The sequence below is a fragment of the Phyllostomus discolor genome, chromosome 3 (genome assembly GCF_004126475.2).
Source record: "Phyllostomus discolor isolate MPI-MPIP mPhyDis1 chromosome 3, mPhyDis1.pri.v3, whole genome shotgun sequence".
Classification (NCBI taxonomy): domain Eukaryota; kingdom Metazoa; phylum Chordata; class Mammalia; order Chiroptera; family Phyllostomidae; genus Phyllostomus; species Phyllostomus discolor.
Window position 1 is genome coordinate 77,916,648 of NC_040905.2, and position 23,627 is coordinate 77,940,274.

Genomic DNA, 23,627 nt, shown 5'->3' on the forward strand with positions numbered 1-23,627 from the left:
ACAGAAACCTGCTGCACTGCTGTCTGAATACTTTTTCTTCCATTATGTGGTTTGTAGCTGACTTCCCTGGTGCCAGAAGCTTACCCAGTATATTATTGTCCTTGGAAAATGAGGTAGAAGATGCATGAAAGGTGATTTTCATACCCCTTGAACACTGCACTGTCCTATTTTGGGTTATATACAACTGGCTGCTGTATGATGAAAGGCACAGTCTGCACTCCTTTCAGATTTCTAGTGTGATTAGAGTAGATGATATTTAAGGTGCCTTCAGCATTAGAAAGTCTAGAAAATTAGATTCTATCAAGTATCCAATCTTATTTAGCTTACCATATATTCTAAGTGTGAGAAACTCATAATGAAGTCTTTGGTGTAGATACCTTCAAAGATGGAAGTACAATATTCTAGTAATTATATACACTCTGTATACTGTAGGTCATCTTTGCACAGTAATGTAGAGCATGACATAACTGACATCAATTTTCTCATAAACATGGAAAACAAAATATGACCTGAGGGTTCAGTTCCCCTTGCTCCAAGTTCAATTACAGTTAACAGTTTAAACCAGACAACTACGAAAAATATTTGTGAATTGTGTATAAGGTTCTAGTCACCAAATAACTTAATGGGATCCAGGCTTACAAGTAGATGTTGCAAAGTTACATAAAGTGATCAACTCTTTGGGTAAAGATTAAGAGGTAATAGTATAAATATGATTTATAATAGTGTAAAGCCCTATACTATGTTCTTCAAGGTTATTAGGGGAAAAAAAACAAGCAAGGTATATATGTATTTAACTAACCTTAGGTTTAATCAATTACTAAGTTCTTTAGATCAAAAATGAACAACTGATGTCACAAATTCAAAATGGAGTTTTGCTTATTGAGGTAGTAAATATTCCATACCTGAAACCTTAGTAATAAATATTAAGTAAATAATTTTTGCTATTTGTTAACTATATATGCATATAAATATATTTACATCTTTCAATAAACTATAAATGGATGAAGCTAGAGAACAGCTCTTTTCCACATCCAACATACGTGACTTGAAAATACACTTTCTGGTTTTCAACATACATACAAATTTCTGACCCAGTTTTTACAAGATAAATTTGGAAAATTTAACCTGTATTATTCCACTGCTAACTACTAGCTGTATTACGTTAGTACTCAGGAACATTGGTATAAGGGGACTTAAGAAGGACAGAAAATAAGAACTGAACAGTGATTCGATCACTGTAAACTCAGTTGTTCCTTAGTATCCTTTAATGCTAGTATATGGCAGATCATTAACCATAAAGTACATTCTAGGATTTAAGGGACATAAGCATAGTTCAAAGTTCTTTGACAAAACCATACCATGCCCATTGCCTTTGAAAATAAACACTTAGGATTCTTGCACACACTTTAGACCTGTTTGGATATTCCATTCAATTTACTGAAATACTTTTTTTTGTGGCTTCATGTCTAGTTTTTATTCTGGAATGTACAGCTGTTTTTAATTATAGTTGACATACAATATTATATTAGTTTCAGGTGTATCACATAGTGAGTTTTCACACCCTACAAAAGTGATCACAGAAGTGCACTATCCATGTGTCACCAGATAAAGTTATTGTGACATTGTTGACTGCATTCCCTATGCTGTACTTTACACCCCTGTGACTTATCTCTAAGTTTGTAACCTCTTCCTCCCCTTCACCATCTCTGGCCATACCCCTGCCACCCCACCCTCTGGCAACTATCAGTTATTCTGTATCTATGAGTCTGTTTTTTTGTTCGTTTTTTTTAGTTTTTTAGGTTCCACACATCAGTGAAATACTCTTTAAATACTGCATTACAAATGTAGTACAGAATAAAGTGTTAAATCTTACTTCAAGCAATAACCAGTGTTAACAGCATTAGAAAAAAAGATACTTTTAGTTATGCCATGAAATACACATAAAAACTAGTTTTTTTCCAGTTATTCTGAGCATTTTCAAGTTGAAAAAATTCATTATAAAAAAATTCAAGAATGCTGTCACCTTCACATGAGCACTTCTGACACTAAGAATAAGAGACAGAATATCACCACAGCTATAACCATCGGGGTTCAAGAATCATCAAATGACTGGACTGAAATTTGTCCAAAATTTGTAAAATTCCTGTTTCCCAACAAAATAATTAAATCTAAATGATGCATATTCTTTAAAACAGTCTTCCAGTGTGTCAATATATATGTTGTCTTGGCTAGATGTTTGCTAGAAATGAGCAGGAACAGTTTTTTTCCTCCATTATCATCTGGCAAAGATGTAAAACCAAACTGCTTCTTTCTACCAGCTGGGCTGCCCTCTACTGGATCATGTAAGGTATAAAATCAGCAGGACAGTGAGATTTTGTTTCATAATACTGTATAGGTATAAATATAAATGAGAACAGGCATATCCCATACATTGAACAAACTGAACTTCCCAGAGTAAGCACAAAAAGAATCCTTTAGTAAACAAAACTGACTTTTACAGTGGAAAAACAATCAGCAGAGTGTTAATTCTACAAGTAAACAATTTTAAGAACTGGTGACAAAGAGGCTTTTACAATCTTAGTCTCCTTATCAATTGTCATGGAGGCATATATGGAGCAATAGTTGTAGTACTGGGTATACTCTCATGTCAATCTTTTAGCATGATTTCTGTAATGCAAACTACATTCTTGTGAGTCTATCTACTCTATGGATAACATGCATAAACATGGGTCATAGCAGATAACATGCTCAGTAGATCATATTCACAAGTATCTTGCCAAAAGTGTCCAACTTTTCAGAGCTGTTTCCTTTGTGAAGATTCATTTTAGTTATGAAGATCTTTTCTGTAGTTCATCCCCATGCCTGAGATTTGCAGTAGTGTAGGACCAGTTTACCATCACTGCCAAAACACTACAAAAAGAAAACAAGGCAGTAAGTTAAACTTAGTTTCATCCAAGAATGACAAAAATTAAGAAATGTTATATTTATCATAAATATCCTCATACAATGTTACATGTAAGTTATCTATAAAGCTATTTCTGTCAAGAGATGCAAGTTGCTACTGGACACATATTAGTAATCACAATGTTTATTAATAAAACCTCTCCTTTAAACATCACAGGCATGGATGATAGGCTTACATATTTAATCTTGTCCCTTCTTTACACCTCTAACTGTAATGTATATACTGTTTTGAACTAGTGGTGTTAATGTGTATATGTACTATAATTATTATTGCCACGAAACTTAAGAATGTTAAATGAAGTCATTCTTATGTAGTCTCCTTTTAAATTTCTTAGAGGCAAATCTGGATTACTGATTAATATAAACAATATAGGAGAAACAAATTAGGTAAAAAAGAAGACCTTACTTTCTGGGCATACTTCAAAGTCATCCTCTATTTGTATTATTCATTCCTTAATTCTTTAATCAGTGCAAAATTTACTGAGATCCAGCTATGTTTAAGGTGTAAGAGAAGTAACAGAAAACAAGAAAGTAATCTTTTTCTCTTGGAGGCAATTAAGAATAGCATCTCTTAAAATAATGATACGATTAATAATCACACTATTCACAGATGTGCATCTTGCATTAAGAAAATGAAGTAGTGCCCTGGCTGGTGTAGCTCAGTGGATTGAGTGCGGGCTACGATACCAAAGTGTCGCAGGTTCGATTCCCAGTCAGGGCACATGCCTGGGTTGCAGGCCATGATCCCCAGCAACCGCACATTGATGTTTCTCTCTCTCTCTCCCTCCCTCCCTTCCCTCTCTAAAAATAAATAAATAAAATTTAAAAAAAAAAGAAAAAAGAAAAAAGAAAATGAAGTAGTTATGTTTTACCTCATAGAGGGTTCCAACTTCCTGGTCAGGGGAAGGGGCAAAGGACTGATTCACATAAATAAACTGCAAGAAAAAAATATGGTGATTAATTTTTAATGGTATCATGATTAATTTGTACTTTTCTGGGGTCTAATCAGCCAGTTATTTCAAATTCTTTGTCTTCAGAATTGAAGAAAGCTTCCCTAAATTCCTTTTTCTAATTCTCATAAATTAGTCATCTAATGAGATGTTTATGAAGATCACAGTCTTCCTGGAGGAAAAACAATAGAATATTTTCTCCTAGAACAGTGGTTCCCTCTTATTATAACTAAAACCTTTTACATGTTTTTACAAATAGCTTGAAGGTTTATTCAATAAATTATTAAAAGTATTAATTTTCCCAATCAATCATTAATTAAGGACACAATTTTTCCTAACAAAATTTCACATAGCTTAAAATCAGATCTAGTATTTGAGATAGCCTGTACATTTTTCTTGGGTAAAGAACACACATAGCTGGATTTTTTTTTTTTTTTTTTTACTTTTACCACCACTGAAAACTCTTAAAGGTATTGAACTCCAGGCTGGGTGTACTATTGTAAACTCATTTGTAGCTCAAAAGGACTGTAATATAACTGAAACCTAATGTCCTTATAACCTTGTTCTTTAAAGGATTCATTGTTCAATTTTTCAGTTTAGTCTTGTTTTTACTAAAACATTCTAATAAAGGTATTCTCCGCTTTTCGAAAGTTCATGTTATGAAAGACCTACATTAGTACCAGTTTTTAGTAACTGAAGAAATCTGAAGAGGATTTTCACTTTTACAAAAAAAGCAAAAATAGCATTCAACATACGTGTTGCAGTGAGCTATTACAGAAACAGTAAGACTGGCTCTGCCCAGCTTGTTCATGGGAACTACACTCAGCATCTCAGCATAAGCCACCAAAGCTTTGGACTGTGTCTATGAGCATCTGAGCATTAATTAGCAAGCTGTCTCCTAAGATACCACAAAGCCTAAGGAAGCTTGTAAGGTGTTATGCTTAGCATAAAATCAGATATAATTAAGTGTATTTAATATGATTTGGCAGGTTATTTTGTGGAGCCTGGGTATGCTAAAAAATTTTCCGTATAAATTAATAGTAATTGCTTATTTGCTTCATGCCATTTTGGCTTAGGAAAGGTTCTATAGGAACGCTCTTATTTCAGATAGTGGGGGAAACCTGTCCTTAAAAAATTCCTGAAGATACTGAAACAAAAGGCCACAGTGTCAAAGTAGCTTTTGATAATTTTCTTTTTAGAAAACAAAACATTACTTGCAGGTACCACATTCAATTTTCCTTTGTCCACAGTCAAATTCTAAGACTAAAATTTCCTGGGCTTATCATATTCTTTAAAACCCAACAGTATCAGAATAAGTAGATGGTTGACAGACACTATTTGGGTCACCGGCAATAACAAATATTATTTACATTTCTACCTTAGATGATACAGTGTGGTAATTAAGAACAGAGGCTCTATTGAGGCAGATCTAGGTTTGAATTATGGCTCTAAATGGAGTTAACTTTTCTCAGACCATTTCCTTATTTTTTTAAAAAGATTTTATTTACTTATTTTTAGAGAGGGAAGGGAGGGGGGGAGAGAGAGAGAGAGAGAGAGAGAGAGAGAGAGAGAAGCATCAATGTGCGCTTGCTGGGGGTTATGGCCTGCAACCCAGGCATGTACCCTGGCTGGGAATCGAACCTGGGACACTTTGGTTCCCAGCCCGTGCTCAATCCACTGAGCTACGCCAGCCAGGGCTAGACCATTTCCTTATTTATAAATACGGAAAATAATAGTACCTATTGGGGCTGTTGGGGAAGATAAAATGAGATAGTATCAGTTGCTGGTACATGTGCTCCATAGCCAGTTTTAATTATTTTAAAACAGTTAATGCATAAGTATCAATTCATCGTTAAGGCTGAATAATATATTAACAAAAACTTCAGAAACTTAACAGAGGTGAGTGTGCATTTAAATGTGAATTTCTATAATACAGATACAAGAATTTGTCTTTAGTTCCTGGCAATTCAACTATGAGCAAACTGTCAGGTACATTTCTCTTCTGGTACACATTTTACATGAGAAAGGCTCCCAATGGCAGTTTTTATTTCAGTGAACTGAGTGTCTATTATGTTGTAGGAATTGTCCAAGGTGTGGAACTATGAAGATTATATGTTCCATTAATGAGTTTTCAGTCTACTGGAGAGGCAGGCACATGCAGGTAAGAATATAGATGAGAAAAGTGCATCTGATGAGGTGTGAGGTGCACAGAGATGTGGCATTAGTTAAAGCATCAGGGAACACCTCCTTGAGATGATAAATAAGATTTGACTAGGTGAAAAGAATAATTAGGACTTTGTAGGCAAAAGTAAGATGGTTTTAGTGTTATGGGAAAAGAGCTAAAGAACTCGATGTGATTTGTAACAGGGGTCAGAAACTGAAAGTCCACTGCCACCAGGAGCCAGGATCTGGGGACTGTGGTAACTTATTGGGGAAGAGGCTGTCACCTCCTTGACCCCAGGCACCATGGGAACTGCAAATGGGATAGAATCTCACTGAGGAGGCTGCAGTTTGGCTCAGGAGCTGTAAGCTCTGGGGAAGGAGAGAGACAGTGAGGGCAGTGCTGGCTGCAGAAATAGCATGGCAGGAGCAGGCCGGCCCGAGGCTGACAATCACTGGTGGGAACAGGGAGAGCACCCTGCCACCACCTCATGTTATAGTATCGCTGTGGGATTCTTTCCAGCACCATCCAGGAGATCCACTGAGAAACTTCATCTAAAACTGCCTGAGGCTCTATCAGGCTGTGGCCAGACCTGACCAAGACTTTGTACTTTTTGTGGAGGGGAGCATGAGAACAGGCCCCCCAGGGTTCAGTGCTACAGTGAGGGGGCCACACAGGAACTCCTCTTAAAAGAGCTGAGGCAAGACTCAAGACCTGGCAGGGACCCTGTGCTCACATGCACGTGCCAGAGGTTGAACACCTGAGATTCACTGCAACCAGGCAGATCACCTCACAAGCATGTGTGCCCAACCCCCAACTGCCAGATTACAGGCTCTGCAGATCACTGAGGCCAGGCTCAGGAATATCTGCTCGGTGTGTATCTGCAGGGGAAAGCTAAAAGCTCTGAAGGAGCCCTTTCTACCAAACACTAGAGCTACATTCTTCCTTGGGCCATGATCCACTGAAACCAGTAGTGCAGAGAGATTAGATACAGGTGCAACAAGGCGGGGTTCAGGTCCCCCCTGCCACCCCCTCCCACGCAGCCTCTGTGCCTTAACAGAGCAATTGTCTGTGCCAAGCAGAAGGAGCTGTTCCTTTTACACAGATTGGCTCCTCACAGGAAATAGATAATTCACCAGAAACCACACATTATTGGAAAAAATCTGGGATAGAGCAAGTCATGTGGTGAAGGGGCAGGGAAACACTCCCATCATCTTCCCTGAAAACTGAAGGGCACCCCCTGGGGATAACCCAGGGTTCCCGTCCCCACTATAGCATTAGAGGTCCCCTCTGAACATAGGTGGAGAAGGTACCGGCAGTCCACTCTGGTCATTAAATAAACCATTCCTGGGCCCTGGGCTGATGGGAAGCAGGCAGGGCACAATAGTAGGGACCAGCCAAAATTGAAGGTGAATACAATCACCTTCTTAGAGGTGGGAAGCAGGCAGGGCACAATAGTAGGGACCAGCCAAAATTGAAGGTGAATACAATCACCTTCTTAGAGGTGGGAAGCAGGCAGGGCACAATAGTAGGGACCAGCCAAAATTGAAGGTGAATACAATCACCTTGTATTCTTAGATTGATCTAAGAATACAATCTCTTCAATTGTATTCTTAGATCTTCACTACTTTCATATTTCAAATCTTGAATTTTACCCTTTCCCTCTCCTACTCCATTTTGCCTTCCCCCACCCTTTCTTTGTTTTAAATTTTGCTTTTTCCATTTTAGCCTGATTTTCATTCCTCACTCTTAGTATTTCTTCTCTATTCTCTCAAAATCATTTTTCTTTCCTCTAGATATCTCATTAGCTTTTCTTTTTTTCTTTTCTTTCCTTCCCTCCCTTCTTATTCCCATTTCATCGGTATTAATCTTTGCTCATTTGTTGTTGGTATTGCTGTGGTGGATCTTTCCCTCCAATTTGGTTCCTGATTTTTTCATTAGTTTAAAATATATTTTTTCTTGAACCTCATACTATCCTTTTCCCTTTTCTTACTCCATATTGTCTTATTTCTCTCCTTTTAATTACGATGTAAATTCTATTTTCTTTACTTTGTTCCTATTCCCTACTCTTATTTCTCCTTCCTCTACCCTCTTAAAATTATTTTTCTTTCAGTTAGTCATCTCATATTTGTTTTCCTTTCTTATAATAGTCAATCTCCTTACACTTTTATTATTATTTACTCATTTGCTGTTGATAGTGTGGATGTGGTGGGGGTTGTATGTGGCATCATACAAGGCATGGTGGGCAGTGTGACTCTCAGACAGGATGCAGAGGGAAAACCCCACCAAAGAATGAGTCAACAACCACCAAAACCAAATTACAACAAGAGACAACACATAAATGGCATAAAGGGCATCCGAACAGCACCTAGTGCAGAAGATCAAGGGGGCTGCACCACTGAGTCCCACAGGTCTTCTACCATGGAAGGTCACACCATGATGACAGGGAGTTAAAGCAGATCAATCTAATACACTGAAAGAAACAGGAAGAGAAGATTAAAATGGGGAGACTAAGAAATACACCCAATCAAAAGGAAAGGAGGAATCCCCAGAAAAAGTGCTAAATGAAATTGAAGCAAACAATCTGTCAGACACTGAGTTAAAAAAATGGTTAAAAGGGTCCTCAAAGAGCTCAATGAGAACTACAAGGTATTCTATGGAAGCTACAAGGAACTTACTAGAACTACATCAGCATGAAAAAGTAAAGAGACTCTATCATTGAGAGCGGCAGGAAATGAGGAATACAGTATCTGAAGTGAAGAATACACTAGAAGGAATTAAAAGCAGGCTAGATGAAGCAGAGGATCAAATCAGCAATTTGGAGGACAAGGTAGAAAAAACTCCAGAAAGAGCAACAAAATCAAAAAGATTCAAAAAGAATGAAGAGGATGTAAGGGAGATGCAGGACAACGTGAAATGTAATAATATCCGTATACTAGGGATACCAGAAGGAGAAGAAGAGGGAGGGATAGAAAACCTGTTTGAAAAAGTAAGGATGGAAACTTCCCTAATTTGATGAGAGGAAAGTCACAGAAGTCCAGGAAGCACAGAAGGTCCCAATCAAGAGGAACCCAAAGAGGCCCAGGGCAAGACACATCATAATTAAAATGCCAAATTCAAAAACAAAGAGAGATTCTTAAAGGCAGCAAGGGAGACACAGGAAGTAACTTACAATGGAGCCCGGGATAAGGCTAGCAGCTGACTTCTCAATGGAAACGCTCCAAACCAGATGAGAATGGCAAGAAATATTCCAAGTAACAAAAAGCAAAGGTCTGCATCCAAGACTATTCTAACCAGTAAGGCTCTCAATTAAAATGGAAGGCCAAATAAGGAGTTTCCCAGGTACAAGAAGGCTCAAAGAATACATCTCCACCTAACAAGCACTGTAAGATATACTAAAGGGACTATTTTAAGATGATAAATGAAAGAGACAGACAGATACAGGTACAAAGAGCAAAAATGGCAATGAGTAAGTACTTATCAATAATAACATTAAATGTGAATGGATTAAATGCTCCAATCAAAGGACATAGGGTAGCTAAATGGATAAGAAAACATGACCCGCACATATACTGCCTACAAGAGACCCACCTCAGAACAAAAGGCCTACACAGAATGAAAGTGAAGCTATGGGAAAAATATTCTATGCAAATAGACATGAAAAAAAATGGGGTAGCAATATTCATATCTGACAAAACAGATTTCCAAACAAAGGCTATAAAAAGAGACAAAGAAGGACACTACATAAAACTTAAAAGTAATAATCCATCAAGAAATAACCATTGTAAACATATATGCACCCAAGAGAGAATCACCCAAATATATACGGAAAATCTTGGAGGACTTCAAGAAAGATACAGACAGCAACACACTCACTGCAGGGGATCTTAACACCCCATTGCCACTAATTGACATTTTACTAGAAAATAATCAACAAGAATATTGTGATATTAAATACTACACTAGATCAAATGGACTTATTTGATATATACAGAACCATTCATCCCCAAAAAGCAAAATATACATTATTCTCAATTGTATGTGGAACACTTTCAAAAAGAGACCACATGGTAGGACACAAAACAAACCTGAACAAATTCAAGGAAATTGAAACCATATTAAGCATCTTCTTGGATCACAACCGCTTGAAACTAGAAACCAATCTCAAAGGAAAAGAAAAGCAAAAACATCCAAATTCATAGAGATTGAATAACACACCTTTAAATAATGAATGGGTTTACAAATAGATCAAGAAAGAAATCAATACATATCTGGAAACAAGTGAAAATGAACACACAAGAGCCCAAAACCTATGGGACACTGCAAAGGCAGTCCTGAGAGGAAAGTTCATAGCAATACAGGCCCACCTAAAAAAAATAGAGAAGTCTCAAACAAAAAACCTAACCCTACATGTACAAGAACTGGAGGAACAACAATAAACAAAGTCCACAACAAGTAGAAGGAAGGAAATAATCAAGATCAGAACAGAATTAAATGACATAGAGACTAAAAGAACAATTTAAAGGCTCAATGAACCCGGGAGCTGGTTCTTTGAAAAGATAAAATTGACGAGCCTTTAACCAGACTCATCAAGAAGAAAAGAGAGAGGACCCAAATAAATAAAATCAGATGAAAGAGAAGTTACAATCAATATCACAGAAATACAAAGGATTGTAAGAAATTAGGAACTAGGAAAAAAAAATCCCATTTACTATAGCAACATTAAAAATAAAGTACATAGGAATAAACTTACCCAAGACCTATACTTGGATAACTGTAAGAACACTGAAGAAAGAAATTAAAGGAAGGAAGATACAAATAAATGGAAGTATATACCATGTTCATGAATTGGAAGAATTAACATCAATAAAATGTGCATATCACCCAAAGCAATCTGTAGATTAAACACAATCCCTATTACAATATCAATGACATGTTTCACAGATCTAGAACAAATATTTGAAAAATTTATATGGAACCAAGAAAGACCCCCAATAGCTTCAGCAATCTTGAGAAATTAGAAGAAAGTAGGAGGAATCACAATAGCTGATATCAAACTATACTACAAGTCCACTGTAATCAAAACAGTCTGGCACTGCCATAAGAACAGACACACAGATTAATGGAATAGAATAGACAGCTCAGAAATAAACCCATGTCTCTACGGTCACTTAATATCTGACAGAGGGGGCAGGAGCACAGAATGGAGTAAAAATAGCCTCTTCAATAAATGGTGTTGGGACAGATACATACAAAAAAAAAATGAAACTACATTACCAACTTACAATGGAAGGGAGGAATACTGCAGAATAAACTAAAAATGGATAAAAGACTTAAACATAAGCTATGACACCATGAAAATGTTCTCCTAGAGGAGAACATAGGCAGGAAATTTCAGATATCTCACGCAACAATATTTTTGCCAATATGTCTCCTAGGGCAAGGGAAATCAAGGAAAAAATAAGCAAACGGAACTACATCAAATTTCTTCTGCAAGTCTAAAGAAAACATCAACAAAATGGAAAGGGAACTGATTGTAATGGACAACATACTTGGCAATGACACCTTGGACAAAAGTTTGATCTCTAAAATATATAAGGAACTCATATGACTCACACCAGGAAGACAATCCAATTAAAAAAATGGATGAAGGACCTGAATAGGCACTTCTCTAAGGAAGATATAAAGAGGGTCCATAGGCATATGAAAGGGTGCTCAGCATCACTAGCCATCAGAGAGATGCAAATTAAAACCACAATGAGATACAACTTCACACAGGTCAGAATGGCCACCATAAAATCAACAAATAAGTTCTGGTGAGGATGTGGAGAAAAGGGAACCCTAGTGCACTGTTGGTGGGAATGCAGACCGGTGCAGCCACTGTGGAAAACAGTACAGAATTTCATAAAAAAATCTATAAATGGGGCTGCTTTTTGACCCAGCAATTCCATTGCTGGGATTATACCCTAAGAATCCCAAATCACCAATTCAAAAGAACTTATGCACTCCTGTGTTCATAGTAGTGCTATTTATAAAAGCCAAGTGCTGGAAACAGCCTAAGTGCACATCAGTGAACGAATAGATCAAAAACTGTGGTACATTTACACAATGGAATACTATACAACAGAACAAGGAACTCCTACTTTTTGCATCAGCATGGATGGAACTGGAAAATATTTTGCTAAGTGAAATAACCCAGGCAGTGAAGGACAAATACCGTATGACCTCACCTATAAGAGGAATCTAATGAATAAAACAAAGTAGAACCAGAGACATGGAAACAAGGAACAGACTGACAGGGACCAGAGGGATGGGAGAGTGAGATAAGGGTGGAAAGAGGAGGAAGTGACTAGTTTCAGAACACGTGTGAATGACCCACAGACATGAACAGCAAGGTGGGGACTGACTGTGGAGCAGTAGGAGCAACAGGAGGAGAACCAAAGGGGAAAAACTGGGACAACTATAATAGAACAACATTAAATATTTAATAAAAAGAAACTGAAAGTTTAAAAAAACAAGAAAAATTTAGCTAGTTTAAAATTCCATGGAAGTAAACATTTCAAAATGCAATCTTTTACTAAATGTTAGGATTTGGGAAGATAATATTATTTTAAAGAATAACAATTTTGTTTTTAAATCACTGGTCTTTAAGTGATGTCTCTCCAACTATTTTCGTTGTCACAAAGCTCTTTCCCTAGTAGATTCTTCAGGGAGGGCTTTTGGGAATAGTATTCCCCAAGTCTTACACATTACTAACAATTGTATCTTGATTAACAGTCAGTTTTGTTGTATATAAAATCTTTATTTCACATTTTCTTTCCTGGTATCTTCACTGTCCAAGTTTAATGATAGCCTAGTTTTCTAGTCATTTCCTCTTTTATCCCTTAGATGTCCAAAACCCTTTAAAAATTTTAAGTCCAATAATTTTACCAGAATGAATCTTAATGCTCATTATTCTGGCCTGACATTCTTAGGTACTTGGTATATTTTTTAACATGTACAATAGTTTCAATTATTTTAAAGAAATTTACTTTGAATTATACTTTTATGTTCTGTCCTTTGTTTGGTATTCTTCTTCAGAAATGACTGTTATCCAGATCTTCTCTCCTTTGTACATACTCATAATTTGTCACTTTTTCTCAAATCTTTTTTACCTTTCATTTCTTTCTGATTAAAAACAATTTTTGCCTTCTTTTTTTTAAAGTAATTATTTGTTATTTATTTAGCTTTTTCCTTCTAATTTAATGTCCATTTCTGAAATAACTAGTTCAGGAGTATTTGTAATTCTTTTCCTGAGCTGTAGCTTCATTTGAGTTTTACTAAAGCTGATTTATGTCCTTTCATGTCTTATATAATTTTCTTAATGTCTTTTAGTTTGCTCTGAAATAGTAAATTATAGTAATTGACTTGTCTTGTAGGCACATTTTTCTGGCATGCTTTGTCTTTAGTGATATTATTTCCCCGCCCCCCCCCACCAATAACATTGTATGGGATTTGACCTTGACACTTTTCTGTTGCTTGTTTTTATATGAATTTAGTCTTCAACTTTTAAAGACTAAAGAATGAGGTTTGAGTGGTTTTTCTAACTCTAGAGAATGACCTCTTCTGTTTTTATTTTTTTCCTTTTTGGTATAGTGTCCAACAATATGGAAGCCTGCTTTCTGAGACTCCAGGTTCTGTTCCCCTCCACTTTGATCTGGTCCTTCTATTTCCTTCCTCTCTCATGTTCCTACTCTGCTCAATTTTGATTCACTTCTAGAAGCTCCTCCTCAGTGTGGAGTCTTGTCCTGGAAGGGAAGGAGCTTTACTGAATCTATTTTGAGAGACCTCACAGGGTAGACTGCTCCAGTCCCTTCTGTTCACCTTAGTGAAGATATACAATAATAACCTACTATGGGAGAGAATGGAACCCTCTCAATTTCAGCTACTATTCTTAAAATATCTACTGCACTTTCCAGTAAACAGGTGTTAGCTATTTCCAGGTTTTCCCTTTTTCAGTGTTGTTAGATGCCAATCCTGTTGCTTGCTTGCTCCTTTCAGCACAATGCTGCTACCACGGCAGGCACAGTTGTTGGTGATTTGTCTCCACAAACTTGCATGTAAAGGTTCATGAAGATATTTGTCATCTAGTTGTGTTATAAATACTGAACATGGGTATTTGCTTTTGCCATCTAGTTGACATTTTTGTGGGAATTTAGAGATTCAACTATGCTTTTAAATCTTCATTCAAGGACACTTTCACCTGGAGAGAGAAAGAGAGAGAGAAAGGAAGGGAGGGAGGGAGGGAGGGAGGGAGGGAGGGAGGGAGGGGGAGAGAGAGGGGGAGAGAGGGAGAGAGAGAGAAACATCGATGCAAGAGAAGCACTGATCAATTGCCTCTGTACACAACCAGACTGGGGATCTGCATGGGGACCAGGGATCACATGTGCCTGCCACTGAATCAGGATGAACCCACAACCTAGGTATGTGCCCTGATCAGGAATCAAACCCTACACCTCTAGGTTACCTGATGACACTCTAACCACTGAGCCACAATGGCCAGGGCTCAACTATGCCTTCTGACACCACTGCTATCTTCCCTAAATCCCTAGTATTATTTTTTTCTTTAACATCCATTTTGCTAAAATAATGTAGGGTACAGCTAGATGAAAGTCAGAAGATGTAAGCTCTAGTTTAATCTAAAAAAGTGACAAAACATTACTTTTATGTTTCTTATTGATTACATAAAAAGGGATAATCAGATTCACTATAGAGGTTTAAGGTGGAACCATATAAAATTGCTGTTTTTATAGTTTAAAATGATTAATTAATGACAATTTTATATGGCTCAATCTAACATGTGAATATTAATCAAATTCTTTCAGATTACTGGATATAGGCAATACAAAAGATCAAGACTAACATTAACATACAACATAGCATAGTTTCATCTTTTCTTCTAATTATAAATTTCTAAAAGCAGTGTCTTTTTTATTTTTTAAAATTTATTTAAAAAATTTTTTTTAAAGGCCTCTTTTTTTTAAAGATTTTATTTATTATTTACTTTTTAGAGGGAAGAGGGGTAGAGAGAGAGAGAGAGAGAGAGAGAGAGAAGGAAAGAAACATCAATTTGTGGTTGCTGGGAGCTATGGCCTGCAACCTAGGCATGTGCCCTGACTGGGAATCGAACCTGCGATGCCTGATTCGCAGCCTGCGCTCAATCCACTGAGCTATGCCAGCCAGGGCAGCAGTGTCTTTTTTTTTTTTAAAAAAAAAGATTTCATTTATTTATTTTTAGAGAGAGGATGGGAGAAAGAGAGGAAAGGAAACATCAATGTGTGGTTGGCTCTTTTATGCTCTCTACTGGGCACCTGGCCTGCAACCCAGGCATGTATCCTAGACTGGGAATCAAACCGACCACCCTTTTGTCCAGAGGCTGGTGCTCAATCCACTGAGCCACACCAGCCAGAGCTAAAAGCAGTGTCTTGATTATTTGATGCTCCTCTGGTTTTCTACCTCTCCAACTCTTCATGCAGAGATATAGCTCTGCTCATATTTCTCAGGTGTATGTCCTCGTTTTGCTGACTTTTCTATTTAGACTTGGACTCTAGGGAAGCCCTCTGCTTCTGAGGATTCAACTACCATATGCATGTGGATGATACAATAATCTTCTTGCCCATCTCTAACATTTAATTAAATTCTATATGGCATTCTTATAAAACAGATACTTTTCTCACTCTGGTTGGTCACAGAGTAAAATGGTGAGCTACAAAACTCAAATATCCCCAATACTTTTCCTAAACAAGTTCCTTTGGAGGAATCCCTGGCTCTATGCTGTTTTTACCTCAAATTACTTCTAATCATTGGTCTATCTTGTGCTTGTTCTTGCACCTATGTTCATTTTATGAGAGCCATGTACAGTAAACTCTTATATTAATATTGGCCAAGATAAAGGTGTCTGATATATTAACATGCAACAACATTCCAAATACATGTAGACATTTAAATTTCTACAGCTGAAGACCAAGTTAAAAACCAGTGAGCCCTGGCCATGTGGCTTAGTAGGAGTGTTATCCCATATACCAAAAGGTTGTGGGTTTGATCCCCAGGTGGATCATGTATGGGAAGCAATGATGGATGTTTCTCACTTTGTCTCCCTTTCTCTCTCTCTCAAAAAATCAGTAAGGCACATCCTCAGGTGAGAAAAGAAACCAGTGGCATTTAAAATATTAATCTTTACAATGGCTACCATAAAGTGCTCAACATCTACTATAATATGAAATAAGAATACCTCTTAATTTTTCCATAATGTATAGCAAAGATATATTGCTTACCTCAAGATGAATGAGAAGAAAGCAACACTGATATCAAAACAAATTTTAAAACCTAAAAATTTATGTATCAATGTTCTATGATAGATCTTTCTACATGGACATTCGGTGACTTTTTGAAAAACAAAAACAAAAAACCAAATACAAACACACACACAAAACCACCAATACAGTAGGTTAAAAATCCCACTGTAAATCCAAAATTCATTTCATTTCAGGGTTCCCCAGAGCACTCTTCAATAAAGTACAGAAATTCCACCAACAAAAGAAATAAAATAACATACTTAAGTAACATATGTGGCTCCATATGTATTTTTATATACAACAGTTACTGATTGTTGCCCCATAACCACTGTAAATTACTGCAGAAAAATATTCACCACTGGTTTCATACCAACTGTTCTGAAGCCACAAGTTTAAGGAACTTTTTGATGAAGTCAATGAGTCCTTGGATGGTTCGGGTTCGCTCTACAGCCCACTTCTTTGTTTTCATTATAGGGGTGTCTCCTACAGCCTTTAGTAGGATGTCAACTGTAAAAGGAAAAGAAATTGACAATTGCATTGAAACATCTAAAGTGAAATTAAACTAATCTGCAGTTAAGTTTATACACTGAGTTGGCCAAAAGGTTAGTTTGTTTTTTTTCCTGGAATGGCTCTAGTACTGTTAGTTGTCTTTAACTTCATTGAAAACAATTTTGTTACATTGTGCCCTGGCTGGCAGAGCTCAGTGGATTGAGCGTGGGCTGCAAACCAAAGCATCAAACCAAAGCATCGCAGGTTTGATTCCCAGTCAGGGCGCATTCCTGAGCTGCAGGCCATGGCCCCCAGCAACTGCACACTGATGTTTCTCTTTCGCTCTCCTTCTCCCTCCCTTCCCTCTCTAAAAATAAATAAATAAAATCTTTAAAAAAAAACCCTGGCAATGAGCTTAAAAAAAATTTTTTGTTACATTGTATTGTGACAGCTGTCATAAAAAAACATCAAAACTGGTAAATTTTTGTGCAGTCATTTTAATACTAAAGATGGAAGAAGATAATGTAGCATTTTTGGTGTATTATGTTTTATTACCTCAAGAAGTGTAAAACAGGGACTTCCAGCCAAGCTGAAGACAAAGGTAGATACACTTTGCCTCCTTGCACAATCAAAAGGACAACAACAAACTTAAAAACAAAAAAACAACCAGAACTGCCAAAATATCGAACTGTGTAGAAGTCTGACAACCAAGGAGTTAAAGAGGAAACATGCATCCAGACTGGTAGGAGGGGTGGAGAGAATGGCTGGAGGACCTGGTGGGCAAGGTGGCAGCTAGTGGTCCCACACTCGTGTGCGGATAAACAGGAAAGAACACCTGGGGAGTGAGACAGGTGGTGCAACCCAGGGTCCCAGAACAGGAAAATAAAGCATCAAAACCTCTGGCTGTAAAAACTGGAGGGTGAGACAGCAGGAAAAACTCCCAACCTCACAGGAGAGTCAGTTGGAGGCCTAGGGGAGTCTTAGAATGTACCTAAACCCATTCACTGGGAATCAGCATCATAGGGGCCCGATTTGATTGTGGGTAGTGGGGGAAGTGAATGAAAGCCACCGAGAACCAAGCAAATGGCATTGTTCCCTCTGACCCCTCCTCCGCAGACAGCACCACAATGTTGGGAAGAGGGTTGCCCTGTCTTAGTGAATACTAAGGCTTTGTCTCCTATAATGTAACAAGTGTGCTGAACAAAGAGATATGGCCCAAATGAAAGAACAGATCAAACTCCAAAAATAGAACTAAGTGATGAAGATATAGGCAACCTATCACATGCAGAGTTCAAAACACTGGTAATCAGAATGCTCACAGAAATGGTTGAATATGGTCACCAAATGGAGGAAAAAGTGAAGGCAATGCAAAGTGAAATAAAGAAACATGTACAAGGAACCAACAGTGAAGGGAAGGAAAATGGGACTCAAATCAATGATCTGCAGCAGAAGGAAAAAATAAACATTCAACAAGAACAGAATGAAGAAACAGGAATTCAAAAAAATGAGGAGAGGCTTAGGAACCTCTGGGACGACTTTAAATGTTCCAACATCTGAATCATAGGGGTGCCAGAAGGAGAAGAGGAAGAGCAAGAAATGAAAAACTTATTTGAAAAAATAATGAAGGTGAACTGCCCCAATCTGGCAAAGGAAATAGATGTCCAGGAAGTCCAGGAAGCTCAGAGAGTCCCAAAGCTCAAAGAAGTTGGACCCAAGGAAGCACACACCAAGACACATCCTAATTCTATTATTCAAGATTAAAGAGAAGGAGAGAACCTGAAAAGCGGGAAGGGAAAAGGAGACACAGTAACCTACAAAAGATTTCCCAGTAGACTATCAGCTGATTTCTCAAAAGAAACCCAGTAGACAAGAAGGGGCTGGAAGGAAGTATTCAAAGTCTTAAAGGGCAAGGACTTACATCCAAGATTACTCTATACAGCAAAGCTATCATTTAGAATGGAAGGGCAAATAAAGTGCTTCCCAGATAAGGTTAAGTTAAAGGAGATCATTATCACCGAGCCCTTATTATATGAAATGTTAAAGGGACTTATCTAAGAAAAAGAAGATGACCAAAAATATGAACAGTAAAATGACAACTCACAACTGAACCTAAAGACAAAATCAAAAACAAACTAAGCAAGCAACTAGAACAGGATCAGAATTACAGAAATGGAGATCACACAGAGGATTATCAGCGGGGAGAGGTGAGAATGGGGAAGAAGGTACAGGGAATAAGAAGCATAAATGGTAGGTACAAAATAGACAGGGGGAAGTTAAGGATAGTATAGAAATGCAGAGCTGAAACGGGACAACTGCAACAGCAGAATCAATAAAATATACTTACATAATAACACAACCGAATCGCAAAAAAAAATTTGTGCTGCTATGGAGAAGGTGCTGTGACTGATTGAACACGTCAAAAGTGATTTGAGAAGTTTCTCGGTACTACTGATATTTTGGCCAAATAATTCTTTGCCATGAGGCTGTCTCATACACTGGAAGATGTTTAGCAGCACCCCTGGCCTCTACCCACTAGAAGGTAATAGCAGGAGATAGCCAGCATACTCAACATATCCAAATCAATTAAGTTATTGGTGAAAATGAAAAATGTGTCTTTTATTTTAGGGAAAAACTAAATGGACCTTGTGGCCAACCCAACATTAATGATACTGGAAGTATGTCTAAGATGTACAAGTATTAGGTAAGATTCTCTTTTCGTTGTGTTTTGTTCCCCCCCGCCCCTTGATTCTACAATCCCACAAAGGCCTCCTCATGCAAATAATCTTTAAAGGTCATTTTAACAATTCCAGGAAAAAAATATATAAATGGTTGATAAATATATAAAATATATAGAGTTATGGCCCTTTTCACCTATCAAATTAGTAAAGATTAGAATAATACTGTATGTGACACAACTTTTGGGAACAAAATGGTATACCTTTTCTGGAGAAGAATATGATAATACATTACAGTAGAGATATACGTTGACTCAATACTACTACTAATAATTCTAGGGATCTAGACTAATAAAATATGAGATGTAAAAAGATTCACTTAGAAGGACTTCACCTTTGTTGAAACGTTTATTTTTATGGGCAAAATACTTGGTAAACCTAAATATCCAATGATACACATATATGTGTGTGTGTATATAGATCTATATATATATATATATATGGGGGGAGAGAGACACATAGATAAAGATAGATATTTTTTTAGAGGGAGGAGGGAGGGAAGAAGATTGAGAGAGAAACATCAATTTGTTGTTCCACTTATTTACGAATTCATTGGTTGCGCCCTGACAGAGGATTGAACCTGTAACCTTGGTGTACGGGGTAATGCTTGAATCAACTGAGCTACCCAGCCATGGTTTGTCAACAAGGGTACTTAGACAGCATTAGTTAAATAAAGGATACTATAGTCTATGATAGAATTTATATAATTCAGTAAAGAACACACACTCTAAAATCTCTGGGTTCAAAATCCTGGCTCTGCCACTTGCTAGGGATGTAAGCTCTTTAATCTCTCTGTGCCAGAGTTTCTCCACTTGTAAAATTAAGATAATAGCACTATCTCATAAGGCTGCTTCGAGGATTAAGTGAATTAATATGCATAAAGTGTTTAGAACAGTATCAGTTCACAACTCATACTTATTGAACCTTAAGATTATAAGGTGCCATTAAAGAACACATATTACAAATGCATATTTAACACTATGAAGTTATCAAAATGTATTAAATATAAAACAGTACGTATAATAAAACCTCAATTTCATTAAAACCATCTCAAACACAAATTCATATAAATGTGGAATATGCACCAAAATGCTACTTTGCCAGTAATGACATTATAGATAATTAGTTTTATTTGTGCTTGTTACAAACACCAAGTTTCCTACAAAAACCTTTTTAATAAAGGAACATAATAATTATTAGAAAGGAAATACAATTAGGGGTCAAAAAATTTCAGTTAGAGAAAGTAAAGGTTTCAATAACCCAAAATACAAATTCAAACTATGAATCTGTCTCCTAAACTTATTATCTGTCTCCTTTTTAAAAAAAGGGGAGGGGCTGGTGAACAAATAATACAATATACAGATGATGTATTACAGAACTGTACACTTGAAACCTATGTAATTTTATTAAACAATGTCACCCCAGTAAATTCAATAAAAAGGAAAAAGAAGTCTATCTACCATCAAAAGCAACACTGAAAGCAAAACAGTGTATTGCTGCCCCCTAAAGTTAGTTCTGTTCTACTACATCCCTCTTGTCCCATTCACTGGTATTAAACAATTGGGACCTGAGGAAGTCAGAGATAAATATATTCAAGTTTACCCTTAAAATGAAGGCACTTCCAGCACAAAATGCACACAGCATTTTTTCCTGCTAAATTTTGTATTCCTTTTCCTGCTTAAAAACTCTAGCTTCAGTTATTTAGAGAAGAGGAATAAACTGGAAGATAAATGAAGGAATTTTGAATAACTCACTTGCATACTCCCTCAATCCCCTGAGGCTACCAACAACTCAGTTGCAATTGGGCATTTCAAGAAAGTGAAGCAGAAAATATTATGAATTGTATTACTGAATGAAAAAAATGTAAGGGCAAGGAGCTAAAGGAGGACACATTTATTTTAATAACTTTTTTTAAATTCTAAAGGTGATTTGCTTGTAGTTCTCAACTCTAAGCATTGGAATCAACTGGGGTAACAATTTAATTTACAAGAATACAGGTGTCCACATGAATTAAATCAGAATCTTTTTAAAGCAGGGTCTTGGGCATAGGTTCGTTCAAAAGCTCTCCCAGGTGGTCCTAACGTGAAACCAAGACAAAGAACCTCGTTTGTTTTAATCTTTGTTCTTCCATAGATTAAACCAGATGTGGAGCATATGAATTAATTAGCTAAGTTCATTTCATCAGAAGGCATCCTCAAAAAAGGACACTTTCAGGGAGGAAATTCAATAGCTAGAAACTAAGTTTTACATCAGAGAGGCAAACGCAAAGCTCATATAAGTCAGAAAAAGAGCCAATTTTTAAATGATGGTGTATTCACACACACACAGACACACATATATACACTGCTCAAACCAAAGAAAACATGCTATATAACCTCAGGCCATATCCCAGTTGCAGGTTATTATTTTTTAACCACTGCTTTACATGACTATCTTCGGCATCAAGTAGTAAACTTTTGACTAAGATTGTCAGAGATTACAACAAGCCCTTTGAAAGTATGTTACTGCTTACAGTAAAACGGAAAAACAGGCGGGGGGACAAAAATCTGTAAAACTCACGGACTTCTTCTGAAGATTGTAGTGGTTATCTATACAAATAAAGAGCTTGTTTCTCTAGTAATGCATCATGTGGAAATGACAGAATAAATTTCCCCCAAATGTAGAGGCAGTGTAACTTTAAAGGGGGACAGTGCCAAGAGAGACAATTATCCTTCATGGCAGAAGAAACTAAAGTCTGAGGAGAGGCCTTGAGATCACTAAGCAGAAAGCATGCCAATAGCTACACTAAGACTCTAGACTGAGAAAACTTGTCTAAGGCCCAGGGTCAACCTCTGAATTATAGGTTTTGATTTGCTGATTTTCTCATAAGCAACTGTACACAGAGCACTCAAGAACAAGTAAATTTAGGAATTTCCGTATTTTACAATGGCAAACTAATTCTTAAGCAATACAGGGTTGATGACAGCTAGTTCAAGCAATGAAATGATTCACAAAGGTTCTAAAAATTTTTGTTTTTAAAGGCAATTCCTATGCCATTAATTTTCCCTTAGTATTTCTTCATTCTGGGCAAAATTTCGCTTTTTTGGTTCAAGAAGTGAATTCACACGCAATTTGTATTAAAAACTGCAAACTAATTAGTAGGAAGGCAGGGATTGTAATCCACACCTGCCACTCACCATCCCTATCATCTTAAATCATTATTTTAATAATGAGGTATCGTGTAAAGTACCTGGAGCTACCGAGATCCCACTCAGTTCGACGTCTGGCCAACTGCAAGGAATAGTGCGGTGTCGTAAGTACTGTGGCAACCAAGTCAAGTACCGGGCACCACACTGCCAAGGTACGTCCAGTAACGGCTTTCTTAAGAAGAACTCAATTCAAAGGTCTTCAAAGCCGAAAAGTACGTTTCCTCTATCCTGACTGGTCAAAAACCACGTCTGGGACGTGCTCTCTAAATTTTGCTTCTTTTATTGGCCGCCATCCCTAGCGTGAAGCCATCCATCTAAACCTCCCGCCTCTGCCCAGAAAGAAACTACTTTCAAAATTACTTTTTTTCTTGGTGTCGCCGGCAGGTTCCTCTGTACCAGGGGAGACTGCAGCGGAAGAAGGAGGCTCCGGAGTGGCTGTTCCTGGGGAGACGTCCGCAGGTCCTTCGCTGTCAGCCGCGCCTGAGGGAGGGAGCTGCAGCACAGCCTCCGACTCCTCAGCCATTTTGTTCAGTGGGAGGCGAGAGCGGAAATGGGGGTTCAGGGTGTGCAGTGGGCGGGCTTTGCGCCGCGGAGAGTTGAACTGTAAGCGCCGAAGTAAGGGGACCCAACCCAACGACAGTTGGAGGAGTCGGCTGGTCGATGTCGAACCTGTGGCAGATCCCTAACCCTTAATACAATGCCCACTGTTTTCCCACAGCAACGCACCTCGGGAAAGAGACGGTGGCTTGCGTGGCGGCGGACCACTCAGTTCGCAGGTGCCGCTCTGGCAAGTGGGGAGGGGACTG

At 37.6% G+C, this 23,627-nt stretch overlaps 1 protein-coding gene across 1 annotated transcript; it reads right to left on the reverse strand.

Annotated features, from left to right (window-relative positions):
- Positions 1-427: 427 nt before the first annotated feature.
- ATG12 (autophagy related 12) lies at positions 428-23,618 on the reverse strand. The gene is made up of 4 exons (XM_028525092.2): positions 23,182-23,618; positions 16,780-16,916; positions 3,837-3,899; positions 428-2,910 (listed from the first exon to the last, which is right to left on the reverse strand). The coding sequence occupies exons 1-4, from the start codon at positions 23,342-23,344 to the stop codon at positions 2,851-2,853; spliced, it is 423 nt and encodes a 140-aa protein (XP_028380893.1). The 5' UTR covers positions 23,345-23,618; the 3' UTR covers positions 428-2,850.
- Positions 23,619-23,627: the final 9 nt, after the last annotated feature.